Source organism: Panthera onca, chromosome B4 (genome assembly GCF_046562875.1).
Source record: "Panthera onca isolate mPanOnc1 chromosome B4, mPanOnc1 haplotype 2, whole genome shotgun sequence".
In the NCBI taxonomy this organism is placed as follows: Eukaryota; Metazoa; Chordata; class Mammalia; order Carnivora; family Felidae; genus Panthera; species Panthera onca.
Genome location: NC_138345.1, coordinates 52,356,060 through 52,375,515, shown reverse-complemented (window position 1 = coordinate 52,375,515; position 19,456 = coordinate 52,356,060). Strand labels below are relative to the sequence as shown.

The 19,456-nt window shown below is 35.5% G+C and overlaps 1 protein-coding gene across 14 annotated transcripts in view; it reads right to left on the bottom strand.

Moving 5' to 3' along the window:
• The window catches only part of PLEKHA5 (pleckstrin homology domain containing A5), a 246,913-nt gene that overhangs the window by 28,560 nt on the left and 198,897 nt on the right, over positions 1 to 19,456 (bottom strand). For 7 of the 14 annotated variants that reach the window (XM_060658232.3, XM_060658234.3, XM_060658236.3 and 4 more), the window contains 5 exons: positions 17,916 to 17,996; positions 12,597 to 12,632; positions 12,027 to 12,089; positions 10,116 to 10,196; positions 9,834 to 9,983 (listed from right to left, as the gene is read on the bottom strand). In XM_060658232.3, the coding sequence (XP_060514215.1) occupies positions 9,834 to 9,983; positions 10,116 to 10,196; positions 12,027 to 12,089; positions 12,597 to 12,632; positions 17,916 to 17,996 (411 nt within the window). The remainder of the gene's footprint in view (positions 1 to 9,833; positions 9,984 to 10,115; positions 10,197 to 12,026; positions 12,090 to 12,596; positions 12,633 to 17,915; positions 17,997 to 19,456) is intronic. The other 7 variants (XM_060658235.3, XM_060658241.3, XM_060658240.3 and 4 more) reach the window with 2 other exon arrangements.

The window sequence follows — 19,456 nt, the reverse complement described above, 5'->3', positions numbered from 1 at the left end:
CCTTTGGAAAAAAAATCACCAACCCTAAAATCAGAGAGGTTTTTCACATTTGGTCTTTAACCACCTGTCATCTAATACAGGATGTCAAAAATACATCATCATTTCATTGTTTCAGAACTCTATTCTACGGGAGTGCAAGTATTGTTCTATGGGTTGTAATTACTCTTCAGACATTTCAGAGCAGTATGAAGTCAACAAATTGATAAAGACAGGGGCTTTGACCAGTTTTATCATTAGTATTAGTGTGGTGTTGGCACATGTAACACAACCAACACATACATGCTGAACACTGTTATAAAATGAATTAGTAACTCTTGTCTAAGAACCTTTCATGACCAGAGATTTCTTGCCCTGAACTGTGCTGAATGAAGCCGCCCTGGGAAATGTCAGTTTAACAACAGCAATAGTCTTGGGATAAGGCAAGAAGATACCAAGTGTGGAGGAAAGGGTACTGAAAATAATTTTAAGAGTTTTTTATTTTTAATGTTTATTTGAGAGAAAGAGAGAGAGAGAGAGAGAGAGAGCAAGTGAACATGTGTGAACAGGAGAGGGGCAGAGACAGAGAACCCCAAGCAGGCTCCACACTCAGTGTGGAACCCCATGAGGGACTTGATCTCACAACTGAGATATCATGACCTGAGCCAAAATCAAGTTGAGAGCTTAACTGACTGGGCCACCCAGGCACCCCAACAAGGATTTTTTAAGTTGAAGAATAGTTGACACATGATACACAATAATCTTAACAGTTTATTTGTAAAGGTTCTCTTTTAAAGAGTTATTTTACTTTTCATACTGTGCAACTAGCTTAAAATCACTTTTAAAAATGCAGGTAATGAAAAATTATTCAAGGTACACACTTTTAAAAATTAAAGTGAGTGTTAGAATATGGCCATTTGGAATAATTGCTTTTTGAATCTAAGATGTTTCCTTGAGCAGGTTTTACAATGAATTATATTTTTTAAAAAGTAAAAAAAAAAAAAAAAAAAAAACCACTGGAGATTTTCTTTTAAGGCTTTATTTTATTTATTTTGACAGATTGTCCACGTAAGCAGGGAAGGGATAGACAGAATCCCAAGCAGGCTCCGTGCTGTCAGCCCAGACCCCGACGTGGGGCTCATGAACTGTGTTGTGTGATCATAACCCGAGGTGAAATCAAGATTTAAAGATGCTTAACTAACTGAGCCACCCAAGTGTCCCACCACTGGAGATTTTTTTTTTTTTTTAATCATCTCTTTATTATATAGATAATTTAGGGAGTCTAACTGATTTCACAATTAATAAAATTTTTAAAAGGCAAAGTGATAAAGGACTAACGATTTTTATGTCATCTATATTGCATAAATGCTAGTCGTCTTACTTGGCTTCAGCAAACTATTTTTAACTGGATAAATAAGGATATTGATCTCCTTTAATAAACTTTGCTTTTAGACATCTTCTAATTTGTGTACATCACAAAAATTACAAATTTAAATAGTGGGCCTTTGAAGGCTTCACAGGGAGGGTAAAATGAAGCTGACAGACCCAATGGCCGCCCAGTAATTAAGTACAGATGGCATTGCCAGGCTAACACCTGACCTCTCTTGTAGAAAAGCCAGTTTCACGGTGGATCCAAAGGCTATAGAGGCATCTAAATGTCAGAACATTTTTAGTATGGTAAGAATCCTTGTCTTTCTTATGGAAACACATAATCTAGAGCTACAGACTAAGAGCTAGAAATTATTTTAAGGGTGAAGAAACTCAATATACTTTCAATTTTTCTAGCCTGGAAAGTGCACTCTTACTGGGGCTTACCTGCTTCTGCCTTCACCTCTGGGCTCCTCAAACATGATTATGCATGGGCAGAACACAAATCAACAGCGGATGGCAAAAAAAGGGGCAGCACTGGAATAACATCAGTTTCTCCCAATACCTGGCTGAGCATTTCATTAAAGAATTTAATGGATTGCACAAGTTTTTTTTTTTTTTGTCAAGAAGATAATATACTTGTATGACAAAGCAATTAAAAGGGGTAATGACTTTTAAATATACAATTATCTTAAAATCACAGGCATTAAGTCAGGAAACAGTGCTTTTGATAAAAATGTAGAGAGTTTCATGCTATATACAGTTAAGAGAATGAATGAAATTTTGCAGTCTACAAACCATACAGATGACTGTCACAATGTTAAAAGAAGCCAAAGAGCATATACCATATACCTCATCCTTTTAAAGTTCAAAAATAAGCAAAAAGCTAACATATAGTTTAAAAGTCAGGTAGCGGTGTTCTAGGGAAGCAGTCGCTGGAAAGGGAGTTTCTGGTGTGCTAGTAAAATTCAGTGTCTTGATATGGATGTCAGCCATATCTGTGCACATAAATTGTGTACTTTTCTGGCAATATGTTACACTCTAACAAAGGTTAAAAAAAAAGTATGTTTTAAAAAAAAGTATGTTTTTTTTAAAAGATTGTTACAGGGATGGCAGAAGACTTCTCAAAAATTTGACTTAGTCTAACTTTAGGGTGTGGAACAAGTAACTTTTAATTGTGGTGACTTCTTTATAGTCTACACCGAGATGAGACCTGGCCACTATGGGGGAAAACCTTCAAGTAGGTCTGCAGCACTCAGATGTAATGAAATGCCAGACTACCAAAAATGAGGATTTTAATATTTAAAATGGAACTATGGTAATTACACATTTTTATCTTTATTAAGAAAGTAATAGGACTAATGATTCATTTCCAAGTTTTTAATGTAATAAGATCTTTCCTCTTTCTTTCAAGATCTTATTTTTAAGTAATCTCTCTACACCTAATGTGGGGCTCAGCTCGAACTCAAAACCCCGAGATCAAGAGTTGCATGCCCTACCGACTGAGCCAACCAGGCGCCCCACCTTTTCTTGTCCAGAATCAATCATAATTTATAACCAAATCCACTCATGGGAACAGTTACACAATATGCTACATACAAATAAATGTGTAATCTTTATTTATAATCTTTAACTTGTATCTGTAGTTTCTCTTCTAATCTCTTTGAAATAAATTCCATCTGAAAGAAGTGGTTATTGTTTACTGTACAAATTTGAAATGTAATAAATTTGTATAATTATAAATGTAGAAAAGCTAGTAAATAGGGAAAGAAAAAGAAAAAAATACCTATTATTGTGCTACACTTCTGTTAGCATTTTCATGGATTTTCTTGTAAACTTTTTCACACATACACAATGTCCAAATACACACAAAAAGTAGGGCCCACTCCAAATTCAACAGTTATGGATATAGGGCCAGTCTGGTTTCATCTATAGTACTCATATTCTACCTTTGTGGGATTATTTTAAAGAAAACACCAAGCATCATGTCATTTCATTTATAAATACTGCAGTATGTATTTCTAAAGAAAAGAAACCAAAATGAAAAAAAAAACATGGAAATTCTTACTTTTAAAATCATTAATATGCATTCCTTAAAAAATTCCTTAAAAACAATTTCCCCTGTTCTCCTCTCTATTCCCTTACTACTTATTTAAAAAAATTTTTTTTTAATGTTTATTTATTTTTGAGAAAGAGAGACAGAGTGCAAGTGGGATAGGTCCAGGGAGACAGGAAGACACAGAACGTGAAGCAGGCTCCAGGCTCTGAGCTATCAGCACAGAGCCCGATGATCTGACCTGAGCCGAAGTTGGAGACTTAACCTACTGAACCACCCAGGTGCCCTTCTATTCCCTTGCTACTTATATGGGGACGAGATTGGGTCACTTACCCTGCAGAATTTCTCGTATTCTACATTTTGCCAATTGAATTCCTGTGGGATTCCTTAGCATGCTCTTCTGTTTGCTTTGTTTCCTATAAACTCGTAGTTACACACTGACGCTTGCTACATTCAGATTTGATTTTTCGTTAAAAATAGCTTGCAATTGTTGTTGGGTACTTCCTACTGCAGCAAATCAGGAGGCATATCATATCTGCCTACCTCTTCTTTGGGGGATGTTGTAATCATAAAATAACCAAGTATTCAGAAATTATCTTAAAATCTTTCAAAACGTATTCCACACCAATTCATGGATATTGATGGAACTACTACAAAAAATTACACTTTACTATAACCATGATTCTCAGAAACTCTTTATTACATTGAGAATGAGTATATGAAGGTATTTAATGTGTAAGCTTCTCCCCAAGACAGTTCATTTGTCCTGCTTCCCTGCCCCTGTAAATTTACAATCCTAGAATCTAGCATATCCACTGGAATCTAACATCTATTTACTCAAGGTCCTCCTCCTAGCTAGAATCCAGCTTAGAACACATATCAGTTTAATGGAAGTCTATACATACTACTTACTCATTGTAAGCCTGGGCAATCTGTCTCAGTTTTCCATTTTTAACATAGTAATAAGAGTACCCATTCCAAGGGGTTATGGGGATTATGTGCATGTAAAGCCCTTAATAACTGCTCCAAAAAATATTCATGATGGTTACTATTATTATTTCATATACTGTATTATTTCATAGTGGGTAAATGCATAAACTACCAGCATTATTTAGGATGAATGGGGGGCTTTTATACCTCCCTTATGATGGCTGAAATTCCAATTTTAGATTTTTGAGTAATATAATCTAAATTTGATTCCAAGTTCCAGAAACTACAAGTTATGTGACCACGTAGATAGTGAGGCAGAATAGAAGGTACAGAAGCCATAGAATTAAAAAGTCCTTGATTGAGGTGTTGATTCTTCCCTTATTAGTTATGTCACCTACGCAAGTCATTTAGCTTCCATGAGCCTCAGTTTATCTGTGCATTGAAGATAATAAAAATGAAAATAAATGGAGATAATAATTATATTTACTTTGCACATGCTTTTCTTAAAGATCAAACCAGGTAACATATGCGAGAAACAATTACAAATATATTTTGCTGCCATTATCGGATGAGTCACAAAATACCTGGTTCCTTGAATTGCTAGGCTGAGTAAGAGAAGCACCTGCTGAACTGATAAAACCTAAGAATACTTCTCTTCCATTTGGAGACGAGGCCTAATGTAAATTCCCCAAGAGAGGTGCCTGCAGTGGACGTTTACTGAAGTCCACACCATACCCCTTTTGCCCACTCAATTTCAAGGAGCTATATTAAGTTCCATGCCTGCTAGTGTCTCACAGCAAGCAAGCTAAGGCAGTTTGGAAGTATGGGTGAATTAAGGACACTGGGGCAACTTCAACCAATGCGTGATAGACACCCCAGTCTCCCAGACTTTGGTAGAAAATTCTGACGCATTCTGCTCATTTTCTCAGTCCCCAGTGGAATTAAACCCCAGCTGACGACAGTGGGAACCAGCTCGGTAGTGAAACCTTTACAGGCTTTTCTCCTTCTGTCTCATTCTTCACTCACACTCTCTCACTTCTGCTTCTAGAAATGATCCCAAAAGAAGATGGTGACACATTGAAAAATTTCAAGTATAACTGATTGTTGTAACAATCTTTGCCACTAATCAGGCTTAAGTAAAAAGAAGTAAAAGCAAGGTGAGAACACAGAGGCACTAGGTGCTTAAAACATGTAAGGGTGGATGAGGTTTACGGAAAGAAGATACAATATCAAGAATTTAATAGAATATAACAGGAACACTGCCTTACATGTTTGCCTTGTGTTAATCCTAGTTTTATCTACTTAAATGGCCAACCAGGTGAAGAGAAGATGTTCTCAGAATCAAAGCTTTCATCTTTGGAGGCATTAATGTTATACCTCTTGTATCTTTTATACCTCATGACTTGGATTTGAACCAATGACCTCAATCAACTGCAAAAGAATCAGAAGAATCCTTTGGGATTCTGCTAGCACAAATGTAATTCAATTTTAAATCTAATCAACATCCACCCAGTGTCAACCATATGCCCAATATGATGTTAGGCATCATTTGTAGTCTTGAGCTACAAGTATGAACAACTTTATAAACGCAGAAGTAACATAGTTTGTATTCTGTGTAGTAAGACATGTCTTAGAAGAACATATTGAGGGTTTGTAATGATCAATGAATAACGCTGAAGACAAAGAAAAAGAAACTGGGAAAGTGATTATATGGAATAATAACCAGAAAAATGGGATAATCAACATCATTAACGTCTACTAAAACATTAAAAAAAATTTTTTTTAAATGTTTATTATTTACTTTTGAGAGAGAGAGACAGAGCATGAGTGGGGTAGGGGCAGAGACAGAGGGAGACACAGAATCTGAAGCAGGCTCCAGGCTCTGAGCTGTTAATACAGATCCCAACACAGGGCTCGAACTCACAGACCATGAGATTGTGACCTGAGCTGAAGTCAGAAGATTACCCAACTGAGCTACCCAGGCGCCCCTCTACTAAAACATTTTTAACAAACTTCCATCAGAGTTGGGATCAGATAAAGCAAATTGTAAGCCTACTGATCAAATTTAAGTTACTAAACCCATTTGGTAAGGGAAAAAAAAAAAAACAATTCAACTGAACACTGTACATCCTCAGAATTTTCTAAAACAGATACCAAATCATGAAATAGTTTCCAACTACATTTTGATTCAATTCAGGTTGCCACAGAGATACCGAGTTTTTCATTAGCTTGGCATTGACAGCTTAGCCCCATTTTCCCTTTCTTTAAATTTTCTTTCTTTTTTTTTTTTTTTTAACGTTTATTTATTTTTGAGCCAGAGAGAGACACAGCATGAACGGGGGAGGGGCAGAGAGAGAGGGAGACACAGAATCGGAAGCAGGCTCCAGGCTCTGAGCCATCAGCCCAGAGCCCGACGCGGGGCTCGAACTCGCAGACCGCAAGATCGTGACCTGAGCTGAAGTCGGACGCTCAACCGACTGAGCCACCCAGGCGCCCCCCATTTTCCCTTTCTAATGGTATATTCCTGATCCTCTATTCCAGTCAGTTACTTCTATTTCTTTAAAAAAAAAAAAATTTTTTTTAATGTTTATTTATTATTGAGACAAAGAAAGACACAGAGCATGAGCAGGGGAGGAGTAGAGAGAGGGGGAGACACAGAATCCAAAGGCTCCAGGCTCTGAGCTTTCAGCACAGAGCCCGACGCGGGGCTCGAACTCACAAACTGTGAGATCATGACCTGAGCCAAAGTCGGACACTTAACCGACTGAGCCACCCAAGCACCCCCAGTTACTTCTGTTTCTTGTAGAAGAACATGTCTCCTACTTTCTTATCTCTGTGTTGTGGTTCAAGGCATTTTATCCAGCATGGACCACTCTTTACTGCCCTTTCCTATCCAAATCCTACCCACCACTGGTTAACTAAGTTACTATTTCCTTGTAGACAACATTTCAGGTGCAACTATTTCCTTTGTGACCATATTATAAAAATCTATGTAGATTTAAGTTTTCAGGGATTATGTTTAGAAGACCTGGGATTGAGTTCTAGGCATAGCATTGATTAGCTCTGTAACACTGGGTAAGTCATCTGGTTCAATCATCAAAATGTTAACGCGCATCCTACAGTGCTGGATGCTAGGACTACAAAGATGCATGAGATAGGGTTTTGATATCAAGGAGTTCACAACTGAAAGGATATTAAATTCTTTTTTATTTCTTATCAGAGAGAGTGTGTGCAAGAGGGGAGGGGCAGAGAGAAAGATAAGAAGAGAGAGAATCCCAACCAGGCTCCTGAGCTGTCAGCATGGAGTCTGATGTGGGGGTCAATACCACAAACCGTGGGATCATGACCTGAGCCAAAATGAAGATTCGGACGCTTAACCGACTAAACCACCAAGGTGCCCTCAAAGGGTCTATGAACATTATAGTATAACAGAATCAAATGAAATAATGGAAATAACAGTACTTAACAAATAGGAATAGGATATTAAATATAAGGTATTTAAGAATCACAAAAAGTATGTTTTGATTTATTTATGATCAAGGTATATTCCTTTAAAAACTGCTCATGTTTGGAATATTAATTTAGTGTTTAGAACTGAAGCCATGTTGAGATTCTGGTATCTTGTTAGCTTAGACCTCTCTTAGTTTAGCTATAACTGTCTATGGATGACCTTCATTTTTTTTTTTTTTTTAAATGCTTATTTTATTTTTGAGAGAGAGAGAGCATGAGTGTGGGAGGGAGGATACAGAGAGAGAGAGAGGGACAGAGGTTCCAAAGCAGGCTCTGTGCTGATAGCAGAGAGCCCGATGTGGGGCTTGAACTCACCAACCATGAAATCATGACTTAAGCTGAAGTTGGATACTTAATAGACTGAGCCATCCAGCTGCCACTGTCTGTGGACCTTCTTATGTATTTAATATGAAATTTATTGTCAAATTGGTTTCCATACAACACCCAGTGCTCATCCTAACAGCTGCCCTCCTCAATGCCCATCACCCACCTTCCCCTCCCCCCTTCCATCAACCCTCAGTTTATTCTCAGTTTTTAAGAGTCTCTTATGGTTTGCCTTCCTCCCTTTTTTTCTCCCCCTTCCCCTCCCCCATAATTTCTGTTATGTTCCCCTCCCCCCTAACTTCTGTTAAGTTTCTCGGGATCCTCTGTGGACCTTCTTAGAAGGTAGCTCCTCCCTACCTGAATATACCCTTATAGACAAGGGTATATTAGCAGTTTTCTATAACTGGTGGCTTTTGCTAGGATTTTTCTTTCAACAGGCCGCTTGGGTAGGAGTTCTTACTAGGTTTAGAGATAACCATCACAAGATCTAAAGCAGATGGTTTAAACTCAAAATAGTCAATTTATAAACTCTAAGAATTTTAGATTTGGTAATCCCAAGAGACTTAAAAAAAAATTTTTTTTTAATGTTTACTTATTATTGAGAAACAGAGAGACACAGAGTGTGAGCAGGGGAGGGGTGGAGAGACGGGGAGACACAGAATCCGAAGCAGGCTCCAGGCTCTGAGCTGTCAGCACAGAGCCTGATGCGGAGCTCGACTTCACAAACTGCGAGATCATGACCTGAGCTGAAGTCGGTCGTGAAGAGACTCTTTATAAAGTAACATGACTATGGGTTAAAAGGTTCTAGTTATATTTCCTACTCAAACCCTCTATCAAAGCTGAGATCACACCGCAGCTATGAGATGATAATGTCAGTGGCTGCTTAAAAGCATTTCACAGGTGCCTTTTATTGAAATGGTTGGTTAAATGAATCCAATTACCACCTTCCCCAAATTATTCTAACTCCCTAAAATCTATGAAATACTTTTCTTCTTCTTTTATTTAAAGATTTTATTTTTAATTAATCTCTACACCCAACTTGGGGCTAAAACTCACAACTCTAAGATCAAGAGTCACATGCTCTGCTGACTGAGCCAGCCAGGTGCCCCGAAATACTTATTTTCTTAATGTAATAAATATTAACATTTTTTTTAAAATTTTTTTTTTTAACGTTTATTTATTTTTGAGATAGGGAGAGACAGAGCATGAACGGGGGAGGGTCAGAGAGACAGGGAGACACAGAATCTGAAACAGGCTCCAGGTTCTGAGCAGTCAGCACAGAGCCCGACGCGGGGCTCAAACTCCCGGACCGCGAGATCGTGACCTGAGCCGAAGTCGGACGCTTAACCGACTGAGCCACCCAGGCACCCCAATATTAACATATTTAAGGATTTTCATTTGAATAATTCATAAACAGGAGTATTTGTCTCCCCTGTAAAACAACTATTTCACAAGGAACAGGATGTTTACTATAAGAGAAATAATTATATTTATTTTGCATCAGAAAATAAATCACCCTTTATTTTTATTAATAACAAATTATTTTTTGTTATAGTAAAGAACAATCCTAAAGTCAGTCCAATTATATAGAAACATAAATAGGAAAAAAGAAAAAAAAAGAACCACATAATATTTCAGTGACTCTTACTAGAAAAAATCTGTTACTTACGGCAGTGGCTCGAGAGAGTTCTCTACACGTACTAAGCAGTCCATTTTGTAAATCGTCCCTCTGTAACACCACGGTCTGAATGGCTGCTGGGTTATCTGCATTCATTTCTATCTCTTGGCTGGCTGATAGCAAAGCTTGCTCAAGCGTGTACTATTATAATAAAAATAATTATACTTAATGTTCTGCATCATCGAATTAATTCTTTTTACTTTAGTTATCAGTGTCCTGATAATGAGCATATAAAGTAACATCAATCGTAGATAATAAACGTAATTGTCCTACTTTCTCCTTGTGGAGTTGCTGAAGTTTCTCTTCCAGGGCATGTACCACTTTATCTTGTTCACATAACCGGCTTAGCTTGGCCTAGGTTATAAGGGAAAATCTGTTGTTAGCAAATTTTCCTTTTTCGTGTAATTGGAGGTAAGTGTAATAAGAAAACACATTTAAAATAGCCATAGAATACCTAATTAGGCCAATCTTTATTTCAATCAGTAAAATAAAAATTAAAATAGCTTTTAAAGACACATTACTTAACAAACATGCACATAAAGTGAAAAAGCATTTCAACCATACTATTTAACCTACACAATTCAAAATATTCGTAGTGAACAAGCAGTCTCATATAACTTTAATGGATTTCAATGTAGTTTTTTCCCTACAAACTGCTAGATAGGTTAAGTGACATATGCAGTCCTTTATTAAAATATCAACTGGATTCTGTTTTTATATTTTAAAAATTATGCTCTTATGTTCAGAAAAGAATATAAACAAAAGATTGCTTTTAACTGCAATAATACAAATAAAACCTTGCTAAATGCAGAAAAAAAATCACTTTCAATAGTTTAAATGTTTTGAATTCTTGGTATCACCCCAATTTTTATTTATTTATTTTTAAAAAATTTTTTAACGTTTATTTATTTTTGAGACAGAGAGAGACACAGCATGAACAAGGGAGGGGCAGAGACAGAGGGAGACACAGAATCGGAAGCAGGCTCTAGGCTCTGAGCCATCAGCCCAGAGCCTGATGCGGGGCTCGAACTCACGGACCGCGAGATCGTGACCTGAGCTAAAGTCGGACGCTTAACCGACTGAGCCACCCAGGCGCCCCTACCCCAATTTTTAAATTATGAAAATATATAATGACAAGTGAGAAATCGGAGATTTCACTTTCTTTGCCATGTACCTGTTAAAGTAACTACCTTATGTTTATTAGACAACAAAACTCAAGCTATACCAAATGGCATATACTGAAATGAGAAGGTATAACTCAACGGAATAAAACCAGGGGAAATGAGGGAAGAATGAGATAAAGAAGAATGGGGCACCTGGGTGGCTCCGTCGGGTTAAGCGTCTGACTTCAGCTTAGGTCATGATCTCACGGTTTGTGAGTTCGAGCCCCACATTGGGTTCTGTGCTGACAGCTTGGAGCCTGGAGCCTGCTTCAGATTCTGATTCCTTCTCTCTGCCCCTCCCCCACTTGCACTCTGTCTCCATCTCTCTCAAAAATAAATAAAAACTCAAAAAAAATTTTTTTTAAATAAAGAAGAATGCATGGCAGGTCAGTCAATCTAACTAATTAATTGTATTGATTGTATTTTAGATACAATTAAAAAAGACTAAATTTTAAAAAGGAAGGAGTTCCAAAATTTCTAGAGACTGATACTTTCTCTAGAAGACAGAAAACTTTACTTTGTTTCCAGTTCTCCATACTTTTTTTTAAATCAGCAATAGTCCTTTTTACTTTAAAAAATTGTTTTTATTTTAGAGACAGCGTGTGCACATGCGCAGGAGCAGGGGAGGGACAGAGGGAGGGAGAGAGAATCCCAAGGAGGCTCCACACTCAGTGCAGAGCCTGACCCGGGCCTAATTTCATGACCCCAGGACCATACCTGAGCCCAAATCAAGAGGTGCTCAACCAACTGAGCCAACCAGGTGCCCCTAGTCTTTTACTTTCATTGAAGTGATTTTTTCCTATATTCAACTGTTAATTATGGGGAGGGGGGATAGTTACAGAATAGGGGAGTGATGATATAACTTAACCTAAGCATAAAATAAAAGAAAATGCTAATTTATTTGGTGTCATTTTGGAGGGCAAGAGAGGAAGAGGAAGTTCTTTGTCATGCATACTTCCAATGTTTTGGCAGAGAATATAACAGAGTACTGACAATATATATGTAGCATACTAACACTTACATCAATATCCACTTCTTCAGGTCTGTATTTGTATAATGTGCCTCTACATTCATCTTGTGACAGCTATAGGGAAAAATGTCAGGTAGAAGTTTAAAAATAGTATTTAAAAAATATATTTAGCCTATAGTTAACATTTTAGATTTATATAATAAGAAAATGGGATTTTAATGATTCTTATACTTTAAGAAGTTTAATTCAAACACAGATCATTACAAAAGTAGAAAAATATTTAACAGTGATACAATATGTAAGATACATGAAAATGATGTTAACTTAAGCTTGTCAAACAAAATAATAAGTTGGTCAAACAAATTATACGGCACCTTACATCTTCCATTTGTAAGACACACGTCATTTTAATGGAAAATTGACAAATACAATCATGGCAACTGTACTGAATCAAATATTCAAACCAGGCATATTTCAGCAGCCAGAACCATCCTTCACGGTATACACATAATCACACAACTGTGTATGTGTATACTCAAATGCCAACACATCTTAGTACAACTTTAGTAACAAAACCTGTAACATACTGTATACATATACATAATATATAAACACACATACACAATATAGACTTATCTTGTTCTTCTGTCTTAAGAACTAAAAGATAATGGGGGAAAAGGATGGGTTTAATTGAAAAGAGGAAACTCATTCAAAACCTCATAGAACTGAAAGCCTATGTTATAAACTATGAATAGTCAAATTGCATAAAAAGTTTGTATGTGTTGATTGACACCATTTGTTTTATTACACTATAAGAAATAATTGCTCAGTGCATTTAAACATCCTTTCTTCAAACTCTTTCCCAGTATCTTTCAGTCAAAGGAATCTTCATTTTTGCTTGTGTTTATCAAGATTTCAAAAGTCATCCCGGTCAGTTATACCACAGCCTCTGTAAGCAATATTTCACTTTCTCCCTGGTCTTCTGACTTTATATCGATGGCTAGACAGTAACGAAAACATAGTTGGAAAAACTTACTTTGGGCTCACTGCATATTCACTAACTAGCACACTTCTTCTCAAAGTGGGGATGGGAGTAATGTTTCCCCACTACATTCCAGATTGGAAAATTAAACTTCATCTAATGCATCATAATGCATCTAATTCATCACAAATGCATAAAAATGTATAAGTTTTAACTATCTATGTCCACTTGGTAAAAACCTGCTTGCCAGTTACATCTTTAGAAGGAAGCATAATTTAAAAGCAGATAACTTTGAATGGATCTAGAAATGTAGGTTATCAGGAGGTTAAAAATGTAAGCATTACAAACATACAATAATAAATCCTGGATTTATGTGTTTCATTTCAAGACATAACTTTCACGTCCTCATGCAAATGAATCTGTGACTATTTAAGGGTATGCAGGGATTATTAAACAAAACTTTCATAGAAATGAGTTATCACATGAAAAATGAATTTAATGAGAAAAGTCAGAATACTTGTGCAGTATTTTCAAATAAAGAGTATTAAATATGTTGTAAGAAGTATCAATTTTTATTCTAAATTAAAGCACCTAGATCCAAGAAAATAATTTTACTTTTATCTGAAAAAAAAAAAAAAGTAATGAAAAGGAAGTTTTAAAATGCTTAGATCCATGATAAAAAAATGTAAGACAATGCCAAAATTAAATTTCCCACTTATAAGAAATTATAGAGATGTAAAGCCTTTAGCTACTAAATGTTCAAATATACTTTACTTAATATTTAAAGTTAAATGCAGAGCAGCTTTACCAAACCATGGAATGTAAAGTTTGAATGTAACTAATGCATAGTGCTACATCCAGATTAAAATATGAACATCGTATCCTAATTGCCAGGGTCAACAGAAAAAAAGACTAATATTTTAAAATGGAAATGTAGCAGTCTATAATAAAAATTTAGGGTGTTGGTATACTATTTTTATTTATGGAATCTTACTGCATATTCATTTTCTTTTTCTTTTTTTTTAAAATCAATTTTCTTAATGTTTATTTATTACTGAGAAAGAGAGACAGAGCATCAGCAGGGGAGGGGGAGACGCAGAATCCGAAGCAGGCTCCAGGCTCTGAGCTGTCAGCACAGAGCCCTACACGGGGCTTGAACTCATGAACTGTGAGATCATGACCTGAGCCGAAGTTGGTCACTCAACCAACTGAGCCACCCAGGCACCCCTGCATATTCATTTTGACATCAGTTGGCAAAGTAAAAAATGTGTACTGTGTTGCTAGAATTTAAGAGTGATATATCCTTATAACCATATGAATATATTACATAAGTTAGATTTACTTTATCATTATGTTTAGTACCACTGAAAAATTTACTAAAACCTTTTAGCAAGTTATTCAATAAAGATATTCATTATTAGACACTAATAAAATCTTAAAATAATCAGCCTTCCACTATACATTGCTTTTACCTATTAGAAGAAAAGAATAAAAAAAACATGATTATTCTTTAAAAAAATTAACCTTTAAGCATGGCCTATTTTCCATTACTGATAATAATAACTGAGGCTTTTCTTAAGAAAAGATGGATATAGTTTATTAAAAGTATTTCCACTTGGAATTGAAGAAGTTTGCTATTTGGTCCTCACTATGAAAATCTTACTAATAAGAAAAAAAGTAATTTTGTTAATATTCTCATTACTTAAGATCTCCATAAAATCATATTTCACTTTTTATCATTTTTCAAATGCATCTTTAGCAAAAGGAAAAAAGTTCTGGGTTTGAATACCTTTTTTTTTGAAGTACCTGAGCAATACTAGAAAAGCACATGAAAAGGGGCAACGGAGAATGTATAAGGGTTAGCAGTGCTCAAGCTTCAACCTGAGAAGTGTATTATACAGACTTTACTGACATCTAGACATATGAAGATATATGCTTTACTTAGAAAGTCAGAACTTTGTCAAAATAAAATATCTAATGACCTTTTAAAAAACTGGCTTGGCATTAAGTTAAAACAAAATTACTTTTGTTTATCAAAATTCAACTTTCTACAGTATTCCTTTTAAGAATGTGACTATACATATACTTTAAAGTTAATGAATATATATAAACCCCAAAAAGGTTTTTTGGGGAAATATTTGATAGAATTAGACATTTTGTGAGGGCTCAAAAATAGTCACAGGACGGTAGGCATTTGCTAATATTAGTATGTGCCTTTCAAAACAATTATTTATCAGGTGATTAATCTCACAGATATTATTTTATAAAAACTCTAGTACAAAAATTAATTGGGAAAGGCAGTAGAATGACTAATAAATGAGAAGATTTTTCAATACCAAGTGCGCTCATTTAGCATTTTTTTTTTTTTGGATTCAGTTTTAGATCCTTTTTATATCACCAATTCAAAGAAAATTAACTGAATAGGTAATTTTTCGGGTGTCTTCTTTCTTCCAAGAAAATGCAAACTTAAAAGTTCTCCTGAGAGAAAATCTAAATGGCTATGATTTAGAATAAGAGGTCACAAAACATCACATTTTAAGTTGTATTTCAGGAAACTATTAACACAGCATTGTAATGCAATGTCAGAGAGGCATTTTGTTAGAGTGTATAATAGAAACTTTCATAAAGATTTCCTTTGGATATTAACACGGTAAGGGAAATCTGGAGAAAAAAATAAGATCGAATTTCAATTTATGTAAATTAATAAGCAAATTTAAGAAATGTGTCTGAAAGTCGTTTTTGTTTTTTAATGCTTATTTTGAGAGAGAGAGAGAGAGAGAGAGAGAGAGAGAGAACGAGTTGGGTAGGAGCAGAGACAGAGAGGGAGAGAGGGAATCCCAATCAGGCTCTGTGCTGTCTGTAGAGCCAGAAGGGCTTGATCTCATGAACCATGAGATCATGACCCGGGCTGAAATCAAGAGCCAGATGCTGAACTGACTGAGCCACCCAGATGCCCCTGAAGGTCACTTTCATCTACCAGCAGTGCCCTGTAACAATTAAATACTTCATTAGTGGCTGACTTTTAAAAAAGAATTCTCTAAAGACACCCTCAATTTGACAGGGCTGGCAGTCAACACTGATTACCTGGTAATCAGTTGCCTATCTCATGCCCAGGAATGGCTGCTGATGGTAGACATTCAGATCTTCCAGTTTTGTACAAATTTAGTTTTTTCTTTCAAGTATTCATATTTAATGAGGAAATATATATACAAATCGATTGTTCTGGTCAGTGATGCTAGTATATAAGACCACTCTAACATATCTCCACACTTTTGAAAAACTCCGATTAGAATGTTTAGTGCAACTGAGTAATTTCAATCAGCGATGACTTCTGCATCACCAACCCTGATTACTGATCATTATAAAAAAGAAAAACCCAACCCAACAAAACTGAAAATCCAGGCTATCACTCTTACTGAGAATATGCAAAATGGGAAAATAAAACCCATTAAAACATAATACCTTTGACTTTTACCAATATAAAAATGATAAAGTGCAGCTTCAGAAAAAGGTATTAATTCCAGAACAAAGGCTAAGGTTCTCAGCAGTGGCATTTTGGAATGAAGTGTCAAGTTTCTTTAATCTGGTTACTTTAAAAATGAAAGATTTTCTTTTTTTAACTTTTATTTTTTTAAGTTTATTTATTCATTTCTAGAGAGACAGAGTGAGTGGAGGAGGGGCAGAGGGAGAGGGAGAATCCCAAGCAGGCTCTGTATTGTCAGCGCAGAGCCCGATGCAGGGGTTGAACTCGTGAAACCTGAGATCATGACCCGAACCAAAACCAAGAGTTGGACACTTAACCGACTGAGCCACCCAGGCGCCCCAGAAAGATTTTATTTTCTTTTGAAAAGTAAAGCTGTTTAACTTTAAATATTTAATCCTTTGTTTCTTTATTGATAGAATTAATAAAAACTGGGCCCAGAAACAGGGCTCACCCTTCTATCAACTGTTTCAATCTCCCAGCTACAAGGCCCATGATACTGATCCCTAGGTGACTAAAGCAAACCAGAAGACTTTAAAGCCAGTGAGCTCAAGGTGCTTCTTTTCACTAGGTGCTTTTACACATGTTAATCAAAATACATTCATTTTTCATGTTTGTTAATTTTCTTCTTCGGTATGAATTTTAAAGTACTATAACAGGTCATAGGCCACAGTAATTTGAAGGTGTTGAAGTGGAAGAAGCTGATGTTGCAAAACACACAGCTAAGAACATTTAGACCATGAAATACAAAAAAACAAAAAAAAAAACAAAAAAAAAAAACTGGATAGGAATGTATAAAATGACTTCTTTTGCAGATCTGCAGATTACCAAGGTCCTAAATTAAAGCCAGCCAGCTCCATGGCACATATTTTGAGTTAGGGAAAAGAATGAGGTAAGATGATGCATATGATGGCATAAGAATGGTAAGAATACAGGGAGAAGATATCCCCAGTATGTTAAGAAGTGGCTATCATTAGGTCTTACTATACCACAGTACAGAAACTAGATTTAAACAACTCCCATACAAATATAATCTATTCCTGAAACAGTGGGTGGGGGTGGGGTAGGGTGGGTTGCGGGCCGCCCCTAAAAGGAAAAAAAAAAGTTTTTTAAAGTTTTCCCTAGAAATCAGTGATAATGCTTTTAGAGTAAATTGAAATTAACGGCAATCCAGTACCAAATTTGCAAATGTACTGCAGACCTCCAAGTACGTACGTATCAATCAAATACTCTGCACAACAACTTCAGGAAAATGGCACACTTAATATTCAACAGCAAAATGTTCAGCAAAGCCATGCTAAGAATACTGCAGCATCTTAAAAAGCATGGATGAATTGCGTTTTTCCAAATAGACATAAACAAAAAAAATGAAATAAGAAAACACTAATGTTATGAGTAACTCTGAGGATAAACCAAAACTGTCACTGAGGGATTTTGCAGATGATAAAGCAGTATCATTCACTGTCCAAGACCTTACTTGCTGGTACAGTTGGGGTCTTAGCGCCGAGTTCTCAATCATTGTGTGAACCATGGTGATAATAGGTTCATTTTCTTTCATCTATTTCAAATCAGGAGGAGCATACAGCAAACATCAGTTTACAGCATAGCTAGATTTGAAAGACGACACTGTAAATATAGCCTCTACTTTAATATCTTCCTAATAGTGCAGTTGCTTACATTTTACCCCAAGGTTGTACAGATTTAACTTACATAAACCATTTCGAGCAAGTATTAAATGATGTTAAAATACTTCCAAAGTTATATTAAAGCTTATTAATTGCAATATTGCTACAACTAGGTTTTACTTTATGAATATAATAGTCAATGAATATTTTTACATGTACTAGAAAAGATAAAGCAGCACGTCTTATTCAAAGAATAAAGCGCAAGGACCTACTTAAAAGGAGAAATGGCATAATTTGACTGTTTAGTAAAAAAGCTTAAAACAATATTCAGTTCTTTGTAAAGTTAATCAGAAAAATATTAGTCCTCTGCAAATATTAAAATCTTATAATAATCAGTATATCTTACTGAAATAATTACATATTTCATTAATGTTAATTTTGATAGGTATCTATAATACACCGTTTTGGATTTTCTCCCAGTATAACACCACGTGTAAAATTATTTCAAGGACATGCAAACTGAAATTTATTTAGCAAAGATCAATGTTATCTCCCTAGTTCCTAAAAAGGCTGAAACCATATTTCACATTTCCAGCTATGTTGTACTTAATTACTGCCTCCAGAAAAATACTTGTTTTAGTAGGCTCTGGACTCAACAGCTAAAGCATTCAAAAGAGAATCATCATGACATATAGGGAGTAAAAGGCCAATGAAGATTGTACTGTTTATAAGCAGACAAGTCTGTTTATAATTGCAATTTGCAACATATAGTTTACATAGTTTTCTTCTGCATAGTATAGAAAATAAGCATTTTTATCATGGTTCACAAATGCTACTTTAGTGGTTTATTTAAATCTACAATAAAGGTTTACTAATCTTAAGATTAATAAATGCATCATGTAAGTAAAAAATAAGTCTTGAAAACTGTGTATCTAGACAATTTTATTTTCAGCCTAGTTACCAATGTTTCATGTCAATAAAATCTGTTTTGTCAAATAACAAACTGGCAACTGGCTTAACTTTTTTTTTCTAAAGTTTTATTCAAGCTAAATAATTTCTTTTTAAATGTTAACATCTGTATTATCAGTTAGACTCAAACTTCTTTTTCTCTCCTGCAATGCTATCCCAGAAGGATGTGCTGATATGTAGTTCAGAACACATTTTTTACGTTGTTGGAAAGTAACTTATAAACAACTACAGATATTTTTTTTTCTTTAGGAGAAAAAATACTTTTATTATAGAAATTTAAGACCTCTTTATGTTTTCAAGTGCCCTCTATATTTTACAGGAATGCTAATTATTTTATCTTAATCAAATGGTGATCTTGGAATAAATTGTTACTGCTTTTTGTTTTGGCTTACATTTGTGTAAGGATACACATTTCATACAGCGT